General features: G+C 34.4%; 1 protein-coding gene across 2 annotated transcripts; it reads right to left on the reverse strand.

Annotated features, from left to right (window-relative positions):
* Positions 1-248: 248 nt before the first annotated feature.
* On the reverse strand, positions 249-18,259 carry P2RY10 (P2Y receptor family member 10). Of its 2 annotated transcripts, XM_056124214.1 has the most exons (3): positions 18,174-18,249; positions 16,913-17,029; positions 249-1,266 (listed from the first exon to the last, which is right to left on the reverse strand). In XM_056124214.1, the coding sequence occupies exon 3, from the start codon at positions 1,215-1,217 to the stop codon at positions 249-251; it is 969 nt and encodes a 322-aa protein (XP_055980189.1). In that variant the 5' UTR covers positions 1,218-1,266; positions 16,913-17,029; positions 18,174-18,249. The 2 variants fall into 2 exon arrangements, with proteins under 2 accessions (XP_055980189.1, XP_055980188.1); XM_056124213.1 differs by lacking the exon at positions 16,913-17,029 and having other exon boundaries at positions 18,174-18,259.
* Between the last annotated feature and the right edge of the window lie 712 nt (positions 18,260-18,971).

The raw sequence follows: 18,971 nt of genomic DNA on the forward strand, positions 1-18,971 counted from the left end.
AAATCAAAAGTACCTTGAATTCAAGAGGAAATAGGTAAATATGTATTCATTTTTCTCCCTCATTTTTCATATTCTGCCTTCTCTTACCACAACTATCATGAACTTATACCTTGACTAATAATCCTTGATTAATAATCAAGGTATATATTTCTGTTGTTCCCAATGTTCAAGGAAAAATTGTTATTGGACACACTGGCCATTATAAAAAGGTAACATAGTCAGTTTAGTAGTTAAGAATTATTTTATTTTTAGCCAATCATTGACGAGCCACTCTCCCTGCTCATGAGGCGGGAACGAATCACAGAGCTGCCGTGAAGGGATATTTGATCACGAAACTCTGATGCCATAAAGTAATAGATAAATGGATCCAAAAGGCAGCAGAGACTTGCAAGGCATAGAGAAAATGGATGAAAATACACAGTGCTTATGACAATTGGACAGCTTTGAAGTTTCTTTTCCTTTACCATGGTGTAAAAAATAAAGTTAATATGATAGGGCGTGAAGCAAAGGAAAAAGACTGCAGCACACATGAAAACCATTCGCAATGCTTTTTGTCTCTCACCAATTCCTTGGAAAGCCATTGCTGGCTGCTTCAATGATATTATAGTTTTCCAGGTACACCATCCTATGATAACTACTGGAATCACAAATCCTGCCAGCTCAGCAAAGATAATCATCACAGTCAAAGTCACATTATTCATTTCCGTGTAACCAAGATCAGCAAAGCAGGACTCATTGGGGGCTGACTGACTTCTTAGGATAGGAAATGGTAAACAGGCAGTACCCACAATGATCCAGATTGCAGCACTGATGCCCACATCATACTTCCGCTTCCAGACTCTTGCTCTCAAGGGCTTCAGGACAAAGAAACACCTCTGAAGACTGATACATGTCAGGAAGCAAATGCTGGCGTACATGTTGAGATACTTCAGGTAGAAGCACAGCAGACAAAGAGCCTTCTGGAATGGCCAGTGGCGACTGAGATAATAATAAATCCTGAAGGGTAAGGATAACACATGAGCAAGATCAGCTACAGAGAGGTTGACCATGAATATGACAGCTTTATTTTTCTTGTTGCTGAAGCGGCATAGAATCCACAAGGCTGCACTGTTGGCCAGAAGACCAGGAATGAATATGAGGATGTAGGTGGTTGCGTAGAGGTGGTACTGAAATTCCACATTAGTAGTACTGCAGTTGCTGGTGTTGTTGCTAGCCATATCGAATATTTCAGTATATTAATCAATGTAAGACATGGAATTGTGATCCCTGTTCAGAGCAAAAAAAAAGAGTGATTAATAATTCTTTCGACAACACTTGGATCTCTCATATTCTTAGAGAGGCATAGAATTAGAAGAGATCTATTCACAAATGAAGAAATGGTTCACAGAAGATACGCCACTGATCCAAGGTCACCCAATGAATAGTTAAAGAACCATGAAACTGTCCTCATCTGCCTTTCCATATTGTCTAAATTGCATCTTACAAGCAAGGATGTCCTGAAATATTCTATATATTTTTCACCACAACATAGAGTGTAGCAGATGATTATATTTGTTGTCTTCAAATTTGTCTTGCATCAATTCATGTTTAAAAATGAATGATAATCATTTACAATTACAATAGCAGAAATTACACCTAAGCATTTATTTTTCCTTGGTTCTCTTTTGTCAGCCACCTTTTCTCTCAGATCTTTACCTACTAACTTCATAACCCAGCAATTGAGAAGTGACCCTGCCTTTCTAAAGTTCACTTCTAGTGTAACATCTAATTGGGGGAGTGGGCACACTGGCTCACTATTATATCATAATAGGTGTTCTGCACTTTGATTATCTTAATTTGATTTAATTTCAAATTTACATGGAAATTTTTCAGTAACATGTGAATTTAGAACCTGATATAGGACATTTTTCTTTATTTTTTCTAAGAAAAATTATAAACTTCTATGATACCATAAACATGGCAAAATGACAGTCACAGTAAACATTGGTTATGGCACTAGAGAAACAGCAATGAAAACCATCTTGAGGAAAAACATTCATAGTTAATTTTCCCCCACTTAAACATGCTACAGCTTGAACTTTGAACTTTGAATTAAAGTGACCAAGTCCCTGGGGTTTGAGGTGAAAGGAGGGGAGGATGACTTGTACTGGAAGTGATATTATGACAATGATAGATGGTCCTGAGCTATTCTGGGCGGTAGAAGTGGCTGTAACATTAAAGTGGCCTTTTGTGTAGCTAAAAGTATTAATACAAACACTAACTATGTTGCTTCAGCTTCAATATAAAAGTAAAAAATCATAAGGAGAAAAAGTATTCTTCTTTAATCTTATTATGTTCTAGTATGTGTTTTTTTACTATTTTATTTGTTGGATATAGAAACAGAATAACGTTTAGAACTTCTCAAGGTCTGATTAGGAAAAGATACAAGTTGTCTGAAGATAATGGCAGGAGACTGACAATTTCATTACTTGAATTCTCTTGAATAATTTTAGACTAGGTGTACTAATATAAACAGTTTAATTCTGTCTCTTTTTTTATTATAAGCTGAAGAAAACTTACCCCAAAGAAGTTTATAATATCAAAGCTACAAAATAGAAAACCTGAGAATTTAAATAGGAAAACACAATGTCTTATTTTTACACACACCATTCTACATCATGTATACAAAAATAACATTTAAATTTGTATATCTTGTATTTATGCTATAACAATGTTTATTGCATTTGAGCCTGAAGTAGAAGAAATAGCAAGATAACAAGAAGACCTCAGGGACAATAAGGGAAATATAATAAAATATTATTATTGTGCTTTTATTAAAACAACCTTTTTATGTTTCTTAATTTAATTTTGATTTTGATTTTATTGAATCATGTGAGATACACAGTTACAAAGTTGTCCATAATTGGGTTTCAGTCATACAGTATTTCAACACTCATCCCTTCACCACTATACATTTTCCATCACGAATATTCCCAGATTTCCCGCTGTCAGCCACCTGCACTTAGCCTGCCTCTATGTTAGACACTACTCTCTCTCTCCCTCTCTCCCTCTCCCTTTTTGAGCATATTGTTTGTAATACAGGTACTAAAAGGTTATCATGTATATCCCTTTAACACTTTTTAGCACTCAGTTCTTGTCCAGAGTAATCATTCCCAACTATCATTGCTATCACGGTCTCTTCTCTGTCCTTCCCATTCCCTGCTTCTTGTGGCAAGCTTCCGACATGGCAACATCGACCAGTCCTCCTGGCCTTTGTTTCTACTGTCTGTGGGTATTAGTCTCATACTATGTTTTTTAACATCTCACAGATGAGTGCAATCAGTAATTTATGTCTTTGCATTATGTTATGTTTTAGATGTGAATCATTGAAAATAAACATATTTGTGGTACACTAAGTTCATCATTACAATTATAATTCTAGATTTTGTCATGCATTCATCCGATTTCTTTCTCCATTTCCTTTGAGTAACCACTAATTAATATTGTAGTTCAAAAGTTTGATTTTGTTTTATTTCACTTGTTTCTTTCCTCTATACACCTAATATGAATAAAATCATACTGTGCTTTCCTTTTCTTATCTGGTTTATTTCACACAGTAGAACAATCTCTAGATCCGTGCATGTTGTTAAAGATGGCATTTTGTTTTTTTCCCCGATAATCGAGCCACAGCTATCAGTGTTCAGGGCACACTATTGTTTTTGTACTCAGAGATCATTCCTGGTACTGCTTGGGTGATCAAATGTGGTGCTGGGGATTGAAAGCAGGTTGGTCATGTGCAACTAAAGCTCCCTACACCTTGTACTATCTCTCCTGCCCAAGAGGCAGTATTAAAACTCTTTATAGCTAAATATTTTCCCTATATATACAAATATATATGCATAAAAGCAACACCAATTTACATTGACAAGAACTATGCTTACTTGATCTCTCTCTATTCTCTCCAACATTTGTTGATTCTTTTCTTTCTGATAATTGTCATTCCACAGCTGGGAGATATTATCTTATTGTTTTGATATTTTATTTTTCTAATAATGAGATATAAATGAGAAACAAAGAAGAGACAAACAAGAGACAAAATGCATAACTTATCTCTACATATTCTTTGAATAAGTACCTATCCAGGTACTCTGAAATTTAATAAGAAATATTTTAATATGGCTATTTGAGATTTTATTTATTTTAATATTTAAGATCTTAATGCATCATTATACTTAGGTCAGTACATGGATATCACTTTTTGTTGTGTTTAGGGGAGTATGTGATGTAACAGATCAAACTCAGTAGCTAAGCATGTGCTCCAACACTTTCGGTCATATAAATCTTTATGAATTTATTGACACGTGTTTTGTGTATCAATTTGAAGTCTAGCCTTAAGAGTGTTCCATGTTCACAGCATATGCATTCTGTTTTTCAGAGACAGGGAGTCATACAATTTATTATTAAGCTTACTCCACTCAATTCATGATTTAAGACTGATATTGCAGATATTCTATTTGGTTGATTTTCAGTACTGTTAGTAATTGTTTTATATATCTTCATATTCCTTCATTTTGTGTACATGTGTTGAGTGTTAAGTGTTCTTTATTTGTTTATCCCTTTATCATTGTGTAATGCTCATTCTTCTTTGTTAGTTTGTTTTTTAGCTTTTTGGGTCACACACAGCGATGTTCAGGAGTTACTCCTGACTCTCCACTCAGGAATACTCCTGGCGGTGCTCAAGGGACCATATAGGATGCTGGGAATCAAACCTGGATCAGCTGCATGCAAGGCAAACACCCTACATGCCGTGTTATCACTACAGCCCTTGTAATGTTTATTCTTATCTCCTATTTTCCTGATTTTAGCTTGCAGTCTTTGTTCTGTTATAATTATTACTCTCTACCCCTTGAGGTTACCATTTCCCTCTATGATTACTTTCCAAACTTTTAGTTTGTACCTTAGCTTATCTGTGGAGCTCTAGTAGTTATATAGAAATCAGAAGTTTGTATTTACTTTGTTTCCCATGATCCAATAGGCCACTCTGTGTCTTTTGATTGATGAGTTCATGCCACTGATGCTTAGTAAAAGTATATATATATAAATTTATTGATATATATATCAATTTATTGATGAAAAGAGATAGTACAGGCATTAAAGCACATTCATTGCAAACAGCCAGCTAAGTTTGATTCTTGGCACCACATGATTCCAAAGTCACTGCAGTAGAGCATCCTTTACATTGATAAACCAGCCCAGTTGACAGAATTAGTGGGAGGGCTCCAAAGCCCTGCCTTAGAGTCCACCAAAAGAGTTTATTGTATTTTCTATATAGTTCTGGTTTTTATTATATTTTATTTTCTCAGCTCTTATATTTTGTCCTTACTTTGCTACTTCCCTTTTGTATATGGTAAGATTCTGTTTATCTATTCTTGCTTGTTTCTTTTTAAAAAAAATTGTTTTGAGGTCACTGTAAAATGTGTATCACAGATTCTAATCTTATAACTTACTCCTGGCTTTGAGTTTTGGGATGACAACTGCTAATTGTTTTTGAAGAACTGAACTATGTTTTACTAAGGATAAAACTGGGGTGCGTCCCACATGAAAGGAAAATGCTTCAACACCTGTACTAAATTTCTGATGTAAATTTATATTCTTTCTGCATCCTGTTCTTTTATATTTAATCATGCAAGGACTTGATATTCTCTATTTTTTAATTTTTATTAGTGAAACACCATGAGGTACAGTTGTGATACTTTCTATTAAATATTATTGATTAGTGGACAGTCTTGTCTTATTCCTGACCTTATAATTAAGCTTTTCATTTTCAACACTAATTATGATGTTGTCTGTTAATTTGCCATAATAGATTTTATTATATCAAGAGGGCTAATCCAGAAATGTTAATCTTATCATATTTTCCTTATCTATAATTATGTAATTTTCGTTAGTGTTATATCACATTTATTTATTGTCATATTTTGAATCATATTTGAATTCCTGAAATAAATCCAACTGCAATAAATGCTTTGATTATGTTGGATGATTTACTGAAGGTATTGTTTTGAAATAATTTTTTTACCATGTATTTGGTTTCCATGTATGCATGTGTGTGTGTTTGTGTGTTTAGTGTGTGTGTGTGATGTCCTTGTTTGGTTTTAGAATCAGAATATGTACTCATCAAATGTGTTTCGAGGTTTCCCTTCCCTTTCAACTTTCCAGAATATATTTTAAAGTATAGGAATAAGTTGTTTGACAATTTTGAATAATTGATTGTTAAATAATATGATGCCACACTTTTGTTTTTAATTTTTGAGGAGGAAGTGATTGCTCTTTCTCATAGTGTAACTCATACTGGGTCTGCCCAGATGCTCTCTTTTGCATGTTTCTATAAATTTGCCTAGATTTTCTAGACTGTCCAATTTGTTCCTGTGTAATTGTTTATACTACTTTCACCATACTTCTACAATGGCTTTTTAATTTCTTTTCCATCACTGATTTTTTATATGTGTTTGTTTTCTCCTTGTGAACTTGGCTAAAGTGTTGTATTTTTTACTCATCTTTTCTATATACACGTTCTTGTTTTATGGATTGTCATTTTTATATTTCATTCATTTCCTTCTACTTAGTGTTTGCTTTTCTTCCTTTTCCACTTCCTTTAAGTGCAAAATTATATTTAAAAATTTATTATTATTTTTACTGATGTAATATTCATAGTTATAACCTGTCCTATTATTACTCTGTGCTATATTCAATAGGTTTTACAAGTAGTGTACATTTTATTTCATATCCAGATGCATGCTTTAATTTCATCTTTGTTTTCTTCATTTGCCAATAGTCATTCAGTAACATGTCTATTTTCCACAGATTGTGTGTTAAACTTTTTTTTATTGGTTGATTTGTGTTTCAATAACATTATGATAAAAAGTTCCTTCATATTATTTTATTTTTAATTTTTATTAGTGAAACACCATGAGCTACAGTTGTAGACTTACAAACTTTTGTGCTTGGGTTCAGTTATACAATGATCAAGTACCCATCCTTCCACCAGTGCCCATTCTCCACCACCAATGACCCCAATATCCCTCCCCGCCCACTCCCCCCATCCCACTCTGCCTCTGTGGCAGGGCATTTCCTTTTGTTCTCTCTCTCCTTTTGGGTGCTGTGGTTTACAAAAGAGGCATTGAGTGGCAATCATATTCAGTCTATAGTCTACTTTCAGCATGCATCTCCCATACTGGAAGGATCCTCCCAACACCCTTTATTTGGTGCTCCCTTCTCTATCTGAGCTGTCTTTTCCCTCAGCATGTGCAGCTTGCCTCCAAGCCATGGCCTTCATATTATTTTAACCTTCTTAAAATCTTGAGATTTGTTTTGTCTCACAAGTTATTTATTTATTTTCCATGTATCACTGTAGCATTGTTCTCCCATTGTTCATCAATTTCCTAAGCAGGCATCAGTAACATCTCCATTGTGAGACTGGTTGTTACTGTTTTTGGCATATAGAATACACCACAGGGAGCTTACCAGGTTCTGCCATGCAGGCTGGATACTCTCGGTAGCTTGCCGGGGTCTCTAAGAAGGACGGAGATATCGAACCCAGGTCGGCCACGTGCAAGGCAAACACCCTACCCGCTGTGCTATCATGCAGTGGATTGGGCGTTTGCCTTCCACATGGCCAACCAGGGTTCGATCCCCAGCATCCCACCTGGTCCCCCAAGCACCACCAGAATTATTTCCTGAGTGCAGAGCTAGGAGTAACCCCTGAGCATCACTGGATGTGGCCCAAAATCAATGAACAAATAAATAAATAATTATACATAATATATTTGTATAATCAATGTACATAAATATATGCATAATTTGTGAATATATTATATCATTCTTTTAAATTATTTATGGCCTTTGCTTCCTTAATGATTTTTTTCTTTGGGTCATCTATCTACTGTTAAAATTCTTTGGCTTCTATTTTTCTACTTTCAATGTCTCTTTAAGGGAATGTTGGCAGTTTTCATATTATTTCTGCAACTATTATGTAGTCTGCCATTTATTAATAACTTTAATGCTTCCTATTTCATTCATTCTCCATCATTAGATATCTCTCATCATTGTCTCTTGGTATATTTTGGGGACTTAGAATGCATTTTTAGTACATTGGCTCTTTAACTTTTTTCTGTTGGTGTGAATGGTTAAAAAAGTTGGAGTGTGTGCTTTGCATGCTGGAATCCTGGATTCAACCTGGAAAGCATATGATCTCCTAAGTCCTAAGCACCAAGGGAAATGACCTTTGAACCGAGTTGGGAATAGTCCACAAACACCATCAAGTGTGGTACTTTACCAAAAAAAATCAATTAAAATACCCTTTACGTTAAGTATCTGTTTATCTTATCCTACATAAGATAAAATGCTAATATCCAAGACATAAAAAGCAATTGCAAAGTTCAACAAAAAGAGTAACAATAAAAACTATAGCCTTATCAACATGAGTGGAGGGGATGAATAAATAATACCACCATATAGAACGCACCAATTAACAGTGTTTGTATGAAAAAAGTATTCATATGCACTTATTATCAGGGAAATCCAAATCAAAACAATAATTGGTAAATGGCATGCATCAAAAATATTGGGGACAACTAAAGTTGCAGCAACATGTTCAAAAGGAACCCTTGTTTTCTGTTGCTGAAAATGTCATCGTATTCAAATTCTATGGAAATAATTATGAAGATTTCTCAAAAAAGTATGAATAGAGCTTCCCTGTGATTCAGTGATTCTGCTTCTTAGAATCAACTCCAAAGACACTAAAACACTGATTTGTAAAGACACATGTACAGCTATGCTCATTGCAGCACTGAGTGTAATAGCCAGAATTTATGAACAACCTAAATTTCCAATGACAGATCAATGGATAAAGAAGTGTAGTACACAAAACAGAATAATATGCTGCTATTTAAAAAAATATAAAACCTTACGATTCACTGTAACTTTTATGGAACTGGAGCATATTGAGTTAGGTGAAATGTGTCAGAGAGGGAAAGAAAGTGCCTGATGATCTCACTCAACTATTGTATAGAGAGAAATACAGCAAAGTAATATACAGTATTGAATAACAATACTGGACTTGTATTGCAAAACTCAGAATACCAGGCAGTGGGATGGAGGGTAAAGAGCTAGAAGAAGCAGACTAGAAATAAAATAAAACAAGTGGTACAGCAGCTTTGTTCATCAAAATCATAAACATTAACACTATTGCAACCTTGTCATATTATAATAAAAATTAAATTTATCAGTATAAAATATATTTCTATTTATAACTTAAGTGGGTTTCTTATTTTATTTTATTTTATTATTCTATTTTAATTTTATAAGGTTGTTCACAGTATTTGATTGCATTTAGTATCCGAACACCTATCCATCCATCATTACACCTTCCCACCACCATATTTCAGATGTTTCCATCCAAAACTCCAAACCATGCCCCCAAAGCAGAACAGAAATAATTTATTTTGTATTGCTTGTCAAGAATAATCCATGAAAAATGATCCAAAGAAGGTTTCTTAGAGGAAAGTGTGCAAAGATTGTTGTATTTCACCCAGGAGCCAATAAGCCCTTCTAGAAGAGATCACTAACATGTTGTTAAAGGATGAGCCTTGTTTGCATCTTGTTTGCATGCACATGTATTATATATATATATATATATATATATATATATCCCTAAGATTGGTTGCCTTCTACTTTAAACCTCATGAAATGTGGTGTGATACTCTTGATATATTAGTGGTGTAAAGTACTAGGTGTCCTGCGGCAATGAATGTGACCGCACAGTCCAGGAATAGATTTCCTCATGGGTGAGGCACTTCGAAGCAAGTGGAGAGTGGCCCTGAGCCTGGTGGCGGTTGAGCTCTGCAGGTTTTTGGCTGCAGGGGCTGGCTCCTTTGGGTGGGGTGGGGAATCACCTGAACCCCTTTGGGTTGACCTGAATGAAACAGCCTGGTGCCAGGTCTGGAGGCATGTCTATGGCATATCGATCGTTCTGTGCTCTCTTCCAAGAGATTTATTGTTAAGTCTCTGGATCATGACCATTGATGAGATTACATGGTGCTGGAGGTGGCTTCAATGGAAACCCCCACCTCTCCCTTTTCTGGCAGCTTAAGTAATTTTCTTGTGAATACTATATCACATATTTTACACTTAAATTTATATGGTGCCCATGTGATTTTTGGTTGGTGGTTTTCTCTATTTACAGTATTGGTGGTTATTGTTATATGAGTGCCTGCTAATGACTTTTTTCTTTAATGCTCTGTTTATGTATATTTATTTACTTGTTCATGTTTTAGTGGACTTATTTTTGAGTCCCCAGGCAGTGCTCAGGGCGTATACCTGGATCATGATTGGCGCTGCTCAGGGGGCCATATATGGCTCTGGGAGTCAAACCAAGGCCAGCTGCTTGCAAAGCAAGCACCTAATCTTTGTATTATATCTCTGACCTCTAATAGACTTGTTTTTCATAGATGGAGAGCTCATACTGTCAATCTCGGTCTATCTGTGAAGAATTTTATTTCACCTTCATATCTGAGTTTCTTGACATGTATTCTTAACAGACGGTTATCTATATTTTTAACAAATCATTCCGCTCTCATGTAGCATGTGCAGTTTTGGTTTGTTTTGCTTTCTGGGGCACAGATGAAGTTGCTCAGGGTTAGCATCTGGTTCTTTACTTAGAGATCACACCTGGTGTGTTTGTTGGACCATATGGGATGCTAAAGAGAGAACCCAGTCAAAAATTCTGGAATTCCTGGAGTGCATGGCCATGTCTACAACACTAATAATCTAGGTAGCACACCAGATTAGATGGGATGTAGCAAAGAAGGCAACAAATCTTGACTAACAAAACATTAACAAAAAAGGCTTAACTTGTAACAACATTTTAGTAATCCCTCATACAAGGACTTAATGTCTCCATGGTGAGTCAAACAATTACATTAGTTTTGTTCTAGCAAATATTTTTGATCATTTACTTAGAAATGTATTGGTAACAAGCAACGTAAAATAAATTATTGTGGGTCTACTATGTGGACAAACTTGACAAAGTTGGATACAACACTCAAGGAAAGGTAAAAAGTGGTGGTGGGATTGGTGTTGGAATATTGAATGTCTGTAACATAGCATCATAAAAAACTTTGTAAGATGCTGTGTTTAAATAAAGTTTGTGGGGGGCGGGGATTTAAAATATGTAGGCCTTACCTATTCCACATAACTCCAAAATATATTGGCACAGGAAATTTTTTAAGTTTTTATTAAGGCATGATTATTACTCATAAAGAGATTCAAGTGTAAAATAAAAGTTAATGCAATATACTATAGATTATAGAGTAGAAAATGTACTTATGTAAATGAAAATAGGAATTTTATTATATTGTATTTAGTTTTAATTTCTCTATTTACATAGGTTAAAATAATATAGCACTGCACTGTCCTCCCTTTGTTCATCAATTTGCTCAAGCAGGCAACAGTAACATCTCCATTGTGAGACTTGTTACTGTTTTTGACATATTGAATATGCGACGGGGAACTTAACAGGCTCTGCTGTGCGGGCAGGATACTCTCAGTATCTTGGCAGGCTCTCCAAGAGGGGCAGAGAAATCGAACCTGGGTTGGCCACTTGCAAGGCAAGCGCCCTACCTGCTGTCCTATTTATTATTGCTATAAAATAATATAGCAATCAAAATGTTTTTATTTGGGGGGATACCACACCCATCAATGCTCAAACCTTACCCCTGGCTCTGTTCTCAAGGATCAACCCTAGTGCACTCAGTGACCAAACTGAGGTGGTTCACTTGCAAATCAAACATCCTACCCAGTGTACTATCTCTCCAGTCTCAATTTCCTATTTTTTAATTACTATTTGTCTCAGAAAGTGTTGAATTATTCTGTTTGTTATTGGGTAAATGAAGCAGGAAATTTCTTTTTGGATCCCACATCTGTACTCAGGATGATGGAAGAATAAAATAGTAATTCTTACACTGACAGTCCAGTGGGCTATCAAGGGCACTGGACAGCATGTAATGGGGCCAGCATAGAAACACAGAAAGGTCTGGATAAGATCTTTGTATCTGGTATATTGGAGACCTAAAAGTACTTATGTAAACTGTAAAAGAAACTGCAATACCCAAATGTCAGGGAACGGTGTGCTAATTTTACACGTGCTTTTCCTAAATACCCACCTAGAAACTGGTTGAATTTATTATAAAACTTCCAGATACTCAAGCTAGAATCTGTGGATTCACTCAGTACTTATCTATACATTTTACTCATGTGTAATTTTTTAAAAAAGAACAAGTGATACTCCCTCCTAAACAGTTCTCAAATCTGTCTTTAATTTATCTGATAATTATATCATTGTTATCTTAATCCAGGCCTCTGCCATTATTCACATTAACAACAACCAGCCAAATATTGCTCTTTATAGCTAATTTCTTATTATATGTCTAACATTAAGACTGATTTTGGATACCAATTACTGAGTACTACCATTTAGTTACAGGTTGGATATTTTTCACATTATTTTATTAATCATGAAATAATCCAGACTATTTTCACTTTGAAAATGAAATCAAATAAGTTGTTCACAAATAACAAATTATCATAGTATATATGTACTTTATTAGAACTATATACAGGCTTGTGTGCATACTACTACAGTACCTCTGGTAACGCACTTGTCAAACTCGGAGTTTTTGTTAATTCAACTCTCTTTAGTTAGTCTTTCTTTGATAGCAGAGACTATATCATCTATTGATCTGTCTACCCTTTTCTAAAAACTGGCCCAAGACACATTTCTTAGAAATATATTGTCATTTTTGTCTAAAATTATTTTGTTATTTTCTAATTCATTAAAGCCAAACTTCTCACCTAATGTATGTATCTAGCATAGCTTCCGTGCCCAGCAACATTGCCAGATTCCATACTCATTCTTCTCTATGTTTCAATTTCATCATGATGTTTTCCATTTGTAGAACAAGATCTGTGTCATGAAAAAATACTTGTTTCATGTTTCTTGAGTGAAATCTTCTTTCTTAGTATCTTCATAAATCTAGCTAATTTTAATCTAAGCCAGCACTTCTGAAAAACTTTACAACCAAGCTTATTTAGAGAATCTTGACATTATTAAATATTCTCATGCACCGTTCTTTGCAGCACACAAAATTATAATTTAGTTATGTTACTTGCTTGTTGATTACTTCACCCATTAATAGTGTCATCAAACTGATAAATAACATAGCAAGGTCTGTTTTCTCGTCACAATATGGCTACTTTCTTTTTACATAAACATAAACACTAAAAGAGAATTTGTATAATTGCATTGAATTTCATAACTCAGTATTGCAAAGTTCCTACTTGAAATATTAAACAGAATTGTTGACTCTGATATGTCAATTAATGTATTTCCATTTCCTGATATTTCCCTAAATTATTTAATTGTTATGTGTACTATTATTAAATTTCCTGTACCCACCCTTTTGAACTCAGAAAATTCATTCTTATGTCTGAGAAAAAGGGTAACATGACTAAATTAAAAAATTCAATGCATTTTATGTGTAGAAAACAGCACAGTCCATGGTATCAAAATATATAAAAGATAACATCAATTATCTGTCTGTTAGGAAGGGAATTCCTTTTCATATTCTCCCTAAAGCAAACTATTCCATAACTTTTGCTGACTCTTTAAAAATTTTATTTTGTTAAATATCTGTGACTTAGTATGCTATTAACAGTTGAGTCTTAGGCACACAATTCTTTCGTTGGTTCTTATTCTGCAAGTGCAAATTTGCCTTATCTCCTCAACAAGTGATTTCTATCCAACTATGCATGAGACACAAGAGTACACTGTAGTATCAATAGTCCCTGAGGCCCTGAAGTCTCCACTTGGGCAGCAAGCATGAAGGAAAAAATAAGTCTATTTACTTTTATTTGGCTTCCTTTGGGGTTCTCTCGTGCAGTACTCAGAGGACTCAGTATTAACCCAAATGATATTCAATCTGGCTAGTAGGGCCTGACATTTTATTTATCAGGACCAATTATTCAGATGCCCTCAAAACCAATAGTACTGAGACTGCCCACACCCACCCCAATAGTGTTTAGGGGATACCTGGACTACAACTAGTGGTGTCTGGGAGTTCTTACATTTATAGGTATCAAATTTAAGACTTGAGAGAGAAGCAAATCAAGATAAGACATAAGAGTCAAAGAAATTGTACAGCGGGTAGGATATTTGCCTTACAAGCAACCAACCTTGGTTTAATCCTCTTCTGGTGGATTAAAATATAAAGTATTATATTAAAATATATTAAAATATAATGGGACCTATATGGTTCCCTGAGTCTACCATGAGTGATCTCTAGGCATAGTCAGGAGTAAGCCCTTAGCCCTTAGGTTTGTGTTCCTCCACCACCCCCAAATGGGAATGCATCATTAAACAAAGACACATCCTCTTCGACCTACAAATCTGGTTACCAAACAGATGAGGAATGGTAGCAGTGAATGAAGACCAGACTAGAGATCACAGTATGGTCTTTATTGCATGATGTTGGACTGTGGACACTTGGTGGTTATGGGGTACAGCAACTCTGTACATCATTTTTTTTTTTTGCAAAATATTGGCCACCAGATGTCAGAGTAGGGTTGTTTCAAAACAGGAGTTTTACTGGTATTTTGCTTATTAAACCAAATCATAGTAGTTCTTCATGTAAAGTCCTGGAATAATTTTATTATAACAGTAGTGAGATTAATGTAATGAAACTTTTGTAAGATAACAAAAACTCAAAAGGAGTACACTATATTAGAAAGAGTACTAGATTTGAAACTAAGATGTTAGATTTTAATAGCTATTTAAATATTGAATCTTAAGTATTAGTAGTAGAGTAGTAAAATAGCTATTTTCAAATACCAATCCTTTGGGCTACAATATTCCAGCATTAGTCTCACATGAATTTAACAAATCAGTGTGACACCCAGAAGCAGTGTCTTTCATTCATTCAATAACAACTATAATAAAAGAAGAGCAATCAAAATTTGGTACTGCTGTTCTCTGGATTGATTTAAGTCAACTCTAAATAACCTGGCTTGTCAACATCAGAAACACAAATATTTGGATAGATGCTTCAAGTCCATATATGTTTTTCACATAAGTTAAACAAAATAAAAGTTCACATCCTTAAAATTAATTAAGCATCATTAATATTCACAAACCAATATCTTAAATTTTGAGTTAAATGCTTGTACATTCATCATTATGAAACCTTTAACCATTTATAAAGGAGGCATAAATATCTATCCTTTTTGTATTTGGGACAGAGTTTTGGACATGGGAAGAATTGTGCCATTTGGAAAAACCTTAATCATATTTTGTTTCAATTATTGTAAGTCTAGCCTAAAAAATTAACTTTATATATTTGAGCTTCAGTTTTATCATTAATAATATTTACATAATGATTTCTACAACAAAAATGTGTTAAAATTAAATATGAAAATTTACATTAAAGTACTTATTTTCATTACTAATGTACAGCATACATTAAATAATTGTGAGTTGATTTATCCTTTCTTATAATAGCTGTGACCTGTAAAGAAATTTCTATGGACCTTCAGTAAGTTTAAGAAATCACACAAAAAGTTGCAGTTGTTGGGGCTGGAGCGATAGTACAGCGGGTAGGGCGTTTGCTGTTGCACGTGGCCAACCCGGGTTCAATCTCCGGCATCCCATATGGTCCCCCAAGCACCGCCAGGAGTAATTCCTGAGTGCAGAGCCAGGAGTGACTCCTGAGCATCGCTGGGTGTGACCCAAAAAAGGCAAAAATAGTTGCAGTTGTACAAGATGACTGATGTAATAATTCTTAATGATGTGAAATTGATGAAAAGACTATTCATTAAAGTGTATATGTTTGAAGATGAAATTAATCATTTAAATATTGCTAACAGTGCATATCTATATATAATTTTGACTATAAGAAGCAATTGGAAAATATAAACTAAGACTTTTCTAGAAATCTAGGGGTTCCTAGAGATACCAGTTCACAATAACCTGTTAGTGACAACTTAGTATTTCTCAAAAATTAAATTTGGTTTTAAGATTGAAAACTACTGATCTGGAGACATTGTCATTGTAGAAATAGGATTTCAGAACTTTCTTCCTTGTTTTATGTGTGTTTTGTCACTTGGAAGGGGGGTGGAATTACTTTTAAAATGCTTGAAGTTCACATGGTATCATTACTGTTAAACAAAACATAATGGTCCTTGGCAAAGGTCAGTGGCTCTACTTTGATATTAAGGACTATATTTTCAGAAATCTGCCTCTAGTTGTACTTTTAACTCTGGTTTCATCATTCATCAAGTCATGATATATAACTCTAGAATTAAATCATGGTACAGCTAAGAAGAAAACTGAGACTATGTATTCAAATATTATTCTTCTATTACTTGTAAGACTACTGAGACTCCATGAAATAAAGTAAATTTCTCAAAACAGCAAAATGATTCAATGGCAGAGCATTACTGTTAACTCAGTTTACTGATTGATTTACTTCATCACTCTATGTTATATGTGAACCAATAAAATTTGGAAATTTCACCTTTAAAATATGCTGATATGAAGCATAAACATACGTTTTGTGGGGTGGGGGGGTTGAAGAAGGTGGCTGGATCACATCTGATGATGCTTATGGCCTATTATAAGCAGATTTTTTTGTACTGAAGGTGTTTATATAAAGAAAAGAGTCCCTGCTAGTAATTATCCTGATTTTTTGGTCTTCTTAGAGTGATTTAATCAGCAAATGTTCTCTTCTCCTTGCTATAGGATTATGATCCTATGACTTGACCCCTTAAAGGATTATAGACTTCCCTACTTCTTAGGATCAAAACAAAGTTATTGAAAACTCACCTGGTCATAAAGAATCTCCACAAACCACCCTGACATAAGCTTGAATATTTGAAGATTTGTGTTCCAGTAGTGCCAGGATTTCAGTACAACTTTTACTCAAGAACTTCTGCAATTGAGCTTAAAAAGATATTGTGTTTTACCAAAGAAGGCCCCATGTTTAGTAAGAATCATTACAAAGATAGGTGCTCCAAATATATGACTTAATTTTCAGTATAATACAATTTATTTTTTGTTTCAATGTACCTATTTTCAGCAGTAAATACTTTTACTGGGCCACAATTATTAAGAAATAAATTGTTTAATTAATAGAAATGGCAATGACTCCCCATACCATATTAACAACCAAAGTTAAAATTTTCCCATTTGCAAGATCCTAGAAATGAAACTACAACGCTCTTATATCCCGCCAAAAAGTCACACAGAAAAATCTGTATTTCTATCCATAACGGTCTTCTTCTAACTAGTATGATGGTATTTCAATGGCTCCCCAAATCAGTTATCTTGGTTCAGACTCAGGGAAGTTCACTAATATTTTTCAAAAATGTCCTCTGAATAATCAATAAATATTTCTTCTGAATGGACTGAAATCAAATTACCAGAACTTTTCATGTGGTGTATTTTATCCTTTCCTAATGCAATTACAATACTATCTGGGAAATGTGGATGTTGTAGGGGAAAAAGTACCTAAGTTAAAAGCCACAATATTAATTCAGTTTTATTTCCAGCTTTTCCGGTAACTAGTTGGATGATCCTAAATGTCTTCAAAAGTACTTAGTTAGCCCACTATGAGGAATTTAGATCTGCAGGAATATCTTCAGCTATAAAATAAGTACCTAACTTTTCTTCTTTCCTGAATTTGCTATGTATTTCTGAAAGGTAAACTTACTAGATAAGGAATTAATAGCCTTTTCCTTTATTATGTAACTAAATCAAGTATAGAAAACAGAAATTTAAAAATATTATTCTTGTTGAGTACATTATGTAGTCCCAGTGAATCTCACTGGACATTACTCTTATCATCTTCCCTACTTACACAATACAAAGAGTGCTCAGAAAAGAATGAGACTTCAGGAAAAGATTTCAGGAAAAGATTTCAGAAAAATCACTATTGTCCCTGCTACAAAAAAGTATATAATAAGAAACTAGAGGCCATTTTAAGGCTGAATGCTGTTCCCACATCTGCTTCTGTCCTGGATTTTCATCCTTCCACCAGTCTTCCCACATGGAATCATCAATCCCCAAATACTAGACAATAACTTACCGTGGATCTAGGCTAGCATGAATACTCCTGTTTCTTTTTAGGTTGCTGAGAGTAGAAAAGCTTAACTTCGGGTAGCATGGATCGTGACAATCTTGTTGTTGAAAGAGGAAGTTGAATGTGTTCAGTGTCTCACCACAGAATTTTTTTTTTTGCAAAGACCCATGTTAAGTTCCTTGAGCAAATGATGCTCTTTGACGTTTTGTTTTCGTTTAAATGGTGCAGAAATTTTCAAAAAGCAGGGAGCCAAAGGCTGGGCAAAATCAAACAAAAACTGCATACCAGGCTTCATCACTTTTTTCCACCTTATCTCCTACAACTAAAACCAGTATGCTTATCTGTCTTATTAAATTACAGTAAGTTTCATGGCAGTATAGAATCTTTATGCAAAAATCTAAAGAGTATATACCTAACAAGAATGCTGCAACTTCAAAGGGTTGCAGGAGCAAAGGCTGAGAAAACCTCAAAAATAGGTCAGAATTAGCAACAGCAGAACTAACAACCATTGCTTAAGCAGTTTCATCTATCAGAAGTACCCTTCCAACACCTTTTATTACAAAGCCACTAAATTTATTTAATTTAGCTATTTTTATTTATCATTCTCTTAGTATACTAAATATTACTTGAGGGCAAAGATCATGTATTACTCATCTCTATATTCCAACTGCCATAAAAATCATGAAACTATTTCATGAGAGTTTATTAAATAGTGAGAAAATAAATTTTAATCATTCCAAATAATTGATAAATAAATAAAGTGTTAATTATAAAGACTCCCTTACATTTCTAATTTTTTGTTTC

This window comes from Sorex fumeus, unplaced genomic scaffold (assembly GCF_029834395.1).
Source record: "Sorex fumeus unplaced genomic scaffold, SorFum_2.1 ptg000050l, whole genome shotgun sequence".
In the NCBI taxonomy this organism is placed as follows: Eukaryota; Metazoa; Chordata; class Mammalia; order Eulipotyphla; family Soricidae; genus Sorex; species Sorex fumeus.

Coding starts and splice junctions, on each gene's coding strand:
- P2RY10 (XM_056124213.1), bottom strand. CDS start 1,217: ATGGCTAGCAACAACACCAGCAACTGCAGTACTACTAATGTGGAATTT.